At 56.8% G+C, this 5169-nt stretch overlaps 1 protein-coding gene across 1 annotated transcript; it reads right to left on the bottom strand.

Annotated features, from left to right (window-relative positions):
- Nucleotides 1–1993: 1993 nt before the first annotated feature.
- On the bottom strand, nt 1994–4959 carry SPR (sepiapterin reductase). The gene is made up of 3 exons (XM_050895469.1): nt 4620–4959; nt 3485–3775; nt 1994–3336 (listed from the first exon to the last, which is right to left on the bottom strand). The coding sequence occupies exons 1-3, from the start codon at nt 4957–4959 to the stop codon at nt 3146–3148; spliced, it is 822 nt and encodes a 273-aa protein (XP_050751426.1). The 3' UTR covers nt 1994–3145.
- Between the last annotated feature and the right edge of the window lie 210 nt (nt 4960–5169).

Here is a 5169-nt window from a genome sequence, read left to right as displayed (position 1 = left end):
GACCGCTCCCTAGGCAGGGGATGCCGGTACCCGGGGGATGCTGGTACCTGGGGGATGCCGGTACCCAGGGCATGCCGGTACCCAGGGGATGCCCTGAAAACATCACTGGCGTTTCTCCCTGGGCAGAGCTCTGCTCCTGGGCCGGGAGTCACAAGCTCGGCACGTCCCAGGGTTACAGAGCGACGCCAAACACCTAAACACACATGCAGCGAGTTCAAGGGGATGGAAACCCTGAAAATAAAACATCCAGGCTACAGCTTGGAGCACAGTCAAGTGACGAGTGGCTGCGCTGAAGACAAGCTTGCTCCGCTGAACTTCGAGCATGTGGTTGCTTCACCAGGAAAATTCAGCAGCATGAGCCACAGCACGTCGCCGCAGCCGTAGGATTCGCACTTGGTATGTGCTTGATGTTGGTAACAGGTTTCCTCTTCGAGCAGATGTAGAGTTTCCTGGTTGAAGGGACAAGGACACCAAGAGTGGTTTTTGCTCCTGCTGCTCATGGGCACCAGGGGAGAGAGAAAAGGGAGCAAAAAGTGACCCAGGTCCCAGCACAAGAGAGACATGGACCTGTTAGAGCAGGTTCAGAGGAGGCCATGAAAATGCTCAGAGGGCTGGAACACCTCTGCTATGGAGAGAGGCTGAGAGAGTTGGGCCTGTTCAGCCTGGAGAAGAGAAGGATCTGGGGAGACCTTATTTCAATATAGAAAGGGGGCTTGTAAGAAAGACGGAGAGAGACTTTTTACCAGGGCCTGTAGTGACAGGACAAGAGGCAATGGTTTTAAACTGAAAGAGGGTAGGTTTAGAGCGGACATAAGGAAGAAATGTTTTATGATGAGGGTGGTGGGACACTGGCTGCCCAGAGAAGCTGTGGATGCCCCATCACTGGAAGTGTTCAAGGTCAGGTTGGACGGGACTTTGAGCAACCTGATGTAGTGAAAGATGTCCATGCCCACGGCCGAGGGGTTGGACTGGATGATCTTCAAAGGTTCCTTCCAACCCAAATCATGCTATAAATCAAATCCAGTGTTTCATTAATGATTTCCTTAGCATTGTGTGCAGCAGGACATAAGCACCTCGCTATTTAAAGTCAGCATTCCCTCGCTGCCTATATATCCTCTCTTGCGGGAGAGCTTTGGGTTGGAGAAGCGCCCAGTTTCAAGTGGCACCTCTGTGATACCACAATCCCTGATGCCGGTGCTCCAAGAAGACACACAGAGTTGCTGATAGACCCCCAGCCACTGGAGGGTGGTCAGACCTCAACCAAGTACGCAGTCCAAAAATAATCCTCCCCCCTTGGGTCCTCTGGCTTTTCACGTGTCTTACCCTGAAGAACCCATCTGCATCTCCCACCCAGCTGACACCAAATGGTCCCCGTGCCCAGAGCAGCCCTGTCCCCCAGCACCTTCCCACCTCCTCCTGCGATATAGGGCTCCTTGAGCCTTTCGGGGGGGCTCACCTACCTTCAGCCCAGCCCCTGACAGCCCATGGGCCAAGACCCTGTAAGGGCAGGACTTGGGGCGCCCAGCTCTGAGCACTGGGGTTATTTTTTGCAGAGAGTCAGATCCCAAAAGAGGATTTCTGCCCAAGATGGAACGGGACAAGCCCATACGGATGCAGGGTGAGGAGACGGGGGATTTTTAGCAGCAGCAGGTCCATCCGGGTTTCACAGACCGCATTAAACACCGCCAGGCATCAAACCCCAGAAAAACAACCCCATTGCCAGTGTAGTGAGCAGCAGAGGGGGGTTTGCTAATAATGAGTTTCACAGGCATAGAGGGAAGATGAAACCAAGCAGCAGACTAGCTGGAGAGGAGTTTTTTTTGAGCTTGACAGGATTAAGTTAACACAGAATTAATGAAATTGCTCAGAGATGGAAGAACAGGACTTCAAGAGGGCACGCTGGTGCCTTGCTGGATGAAGACAGTGCTTAACCTAGGCTCTCTCCTCCCACCCTCCCAAAAATTTATCCACTTTTAAAGATACAGCAGAAGACTCAGACCAGACATGAAACTTTTAATGATTGTAGATCCAGGTGGACAAAATTTGAAATACAGGGTTGAGACTTGAGACAGAAGACTGCAGGAAGGTTGCCATCACTGAGCGCAGAGGGACACTGGGCATTTCCAGGGCACGCAGGGGATGCCACTGCACTTCAAAGCGGCTCTCCTGCATCAACACATGCTGCAGATCAGCTGCTTTCTGGAAGGGCAAGTCTATAAGTGCCTGTGCCTCCCGGAACCTGATAAAAAAAATGAGGATAAAACCCCACAAATAATTAAAAGAACAACCCAGGAGGGGCTGAAGCCCCAGATCCAGGCTTGAACCCGGCACCTGCAAACAGGAGCATGGCATGAACTCAGGGCTGTGTCTCATGTGCTCTAATCCGTGCTGTGCTTGTGCACAGGTTTACGTAAGCTGGTGACCCCAGCCAGGCACCCCAAATTCACATCTCCTCCATGCCCAGCTCCCTCTCCTGGTGATTTATTGCCTTTGTGCAAAAAAGACAGGGGCAGGCTTTGCTCCACGTCTTGATGCACAAAACTTGCACAGAGACGATCCCCGAACTGCAGGAAGGTCTGGACAAGCCACTGGCGAGGGAGGGGACGGACAGGCAGGGCTCTGGGGTGACAGCCACCTCCTCTGGCCACGGGAATGGCTCTTTTGCCCTCTGGTGACTTGCTCAGGTGCTGAGCACGCAGCTCCTGCGGAGCAAAGGGGACAGACATGGGGACACCCAGCTCTAACCCTACTGTTGGCTTCTTCGAGACCTTCTGGGGTGGCTTTCTGACCTGGCCTCACGTGCCTCGGTACCTCCTTGGCTCACACACACTCCTGCACAGGAGAGCTTTAAGAATTCTGTGCCCGTTCCCTTGGAAAAGCCACCTCTGCTCCCCCATCCCCAGCAGCTAAGAAATCCCTGCTCCTCCTGGTGGGTACCCAGGAGGGCTCAACAGCTACAGCAAAGCAGTAACTGCCCCCCATCCCCATTGGGGCACTGGGAGTATTTATAAGGCACCCAGAGGCCTTCTCTTGAAAGCTGCGCAGCACCCAGGACTCAAACAAGGTCACCAAACACGCTGGAGGCACCCAAGACGTGGCTTAGCAGAAAGCAAGGCAGGAAGGCAAAGGTGGAGGCGAGAGTAACTCAGATGTCGTAGAAATCCACGTGGGCGCCGGAGCGGAAGGTGTCCTCCTCCAGGAGATTCACCAGCTTCTGGGCCGACACGGTGCAGTCTATCAGCTGCCCGCTCTCCTGCAGGCTTTGGAAATACTGACGCATCTCAGGGTCTCCAGTCTTAGTCCGGGCCAAGAGCTGCATGTCCGTGTCCAGAGGACCTGGGGAAAGAGCAACAAAAAAGAAATCACATAAGGAGAAAGCAAAATCGGGGGCTCATTTTCCCTCTGTACCTGGGTCGGCTGCAAGAATCTTTTATCCACAAAGCCAGGAGAAAATTAACAGCAATTAATGAGCTCCCCTCCTCACCCGGGGCATAGTTGAGCACACGGACATCAGGCTCCTCGAGCGCCAGCACCTGGAACATCATGTCCCGGGAAGCCTTCCCGCTGCAGTACAGCGCCCAGTTCTTGAAGGGCTTCACGGCACAGAGCGAGGAGATGTTCACCACCGTCCTGCTCGAGCCGGGCCGCTTCCCGAAGGCTTGCAGGGCGGTGGAGGTGAGGCAAAGCGCCGAGGTGACGTTGAAGGCAAAGTAGCTGTTGATCTCATCTGGGTCGGTGAGATCGAGGAAGGATTTGGAGATGTCTCCCAGGGAGCCTAGGAAGGAAGGACAAATGAGTTAAGGGTAGTTAAAGATGGGTTCAACAACACAGCAGATCCCTTTTGCTCCCACACTTCCATGTGCAACGCTCTCTTACAGACCAAAGCGAGCAGCTTTGCCAGCCCAACATCTAGCAAGGTTTCACAGCAGAGCGAGGAGCTCAGCACAGCTTTTGGGTCACCTGCTGAACCAACAGCGGTGACACAGGACACGGACCCGCCCTGCCAATCCTCGGCCAAAACAAACAGCTCCCAACCTCCAGCCTGAAGTACAACGTCCCCACGGGCCACCACGTGCTCTCCTGCACATCCCTCTTTCGGAACCAAGCCAGTAGAAGACCTAACTCCTGTAGCACCTATTACCTGCTGCAACGCATGGTCTTATTTATAGCAATAATGGGTGAAAAAAAGCACTAAAGCCAAGAGGCATTAAAGGTTGCAAGCGAAGCACGCACAAGGCAGGGCTAGAAGTTTTTCTGAAGGTTGGTACTCCGGGAGCAGAGCGGCAGGAGGGTGCGGGAGGGTGGGCAGCGGTCCTGTGCCAAGACTAACGGGTAAAACCTCACGGGCAGCAAAGCACCGCGGTTCCAGCAGCGAACCATCCCTGGTCTGCTCCCCAAATTCATTACTTTAATAAAATAATAAGATCCGAACAGGGTGAAATCCCTGCTGCTCCTTCGGTTATTTACTCCCTTCGGTTATTTACTGGCACCCAAAGCACCGATCAAGCCTCGGCTCAACCGGTGTGGAACCGAGGAAGGGCTCGCCGGGGCTGAGCCCCGCTGCCCCGGGGAGGCGGAGGGCAGCGAGCCCGGGGCCGGGGCGGGGGGCACGTTGTTACCGGCGTTGTTGACGAGGAGCAGGCGGCCCGGCGGGGCGGCGGGCAGCATCTCCCGCAGGGCAGCAGTCGCCCGCCGCAGCCCCTGCTCGCAGCCCAAGTCGGCGGCCACGTATTCCACCCGCAGCCCGGTCCCGGTGCCGCCGCCGTCCCGCAGTTCCGCCGCCAGCTCGGCCAGCGGTGCCGCCGAGCGAGCCAGCAGCAACAGCACCGAGCCCTCGCCGAGCCGCGGAGCCAGCAGCCGCGCCAGGCTGCGCCCGAAGCCCCGGGAGGCGCCGGTCAGCACGCAGACGGCCGCGCCCCAGCGCCCGGGCCCCGGTACCGGGCCCGCTCCCGACTCCATCCCAGCCCCGAGCGGAGGAGGGGCGTGGCAAGGCGCCTCACCACGTGACCCGCCCCATTCATCTCCCCGCCGCTTTGTCAATGGCCGCTCCGAACGCGCCGGCACCGCCTCCAGCTCCGATTGGTCGCCGCCGTCGCCTCGGCCTGCCTACGCGCGCTGGGTGGGCGTGGCCAGAGCGGCGCGCTCCCCCCCCCCCTCCACCCGCGGCCG

Source organism: Gymnogyps californianus, chromosome 4 (assembly GCF_018139145.2).
Source record: "Gymnogyps californianus isolate 813 chromosome 4, ASM1813914v2, whole genome shotgun sequence".
Classification (NCBI taxonomy): Eukaryota; Metazoa; Chordata; class Aves; order Accipitriformes; family Cathartidae; genus Gymnogyps; species Gymnogyps californianus.
The sequence above is the reverse complement of the archived record's forward strand: the minus strand, read 5'-3'. Positions and strand labels throughout refer to the sequence as shown.

What these genes read in the sequence shown, in the direction of transcription:
- SPR (XM_050895469.1), bottom strand. Translation starts at nt 4,959, where the DNA reads ATGGAGTCGGGAGCGGGCCCGGTACCGGGGCCCGGGCGCTGGGGCGCG. An exon ending in GCTCCTCGTCAACAACGCCG is followed by an intron (nt 3,776 to 4,619) that starts GTAACAACGTGC and finishes CTTCCTTCCTAG; the next exon opens with GCTCCCTGGGAGACATCTCC. An exon ending in TGTGCTCAACTATGCCCCGG is followed by an intron (nt 3,337 to 3,484) that starts GTGAGGAGGGGA and finishes CTCTTTCCCCAG; the next exon opens with GTCCTCTGGACACGGACATG.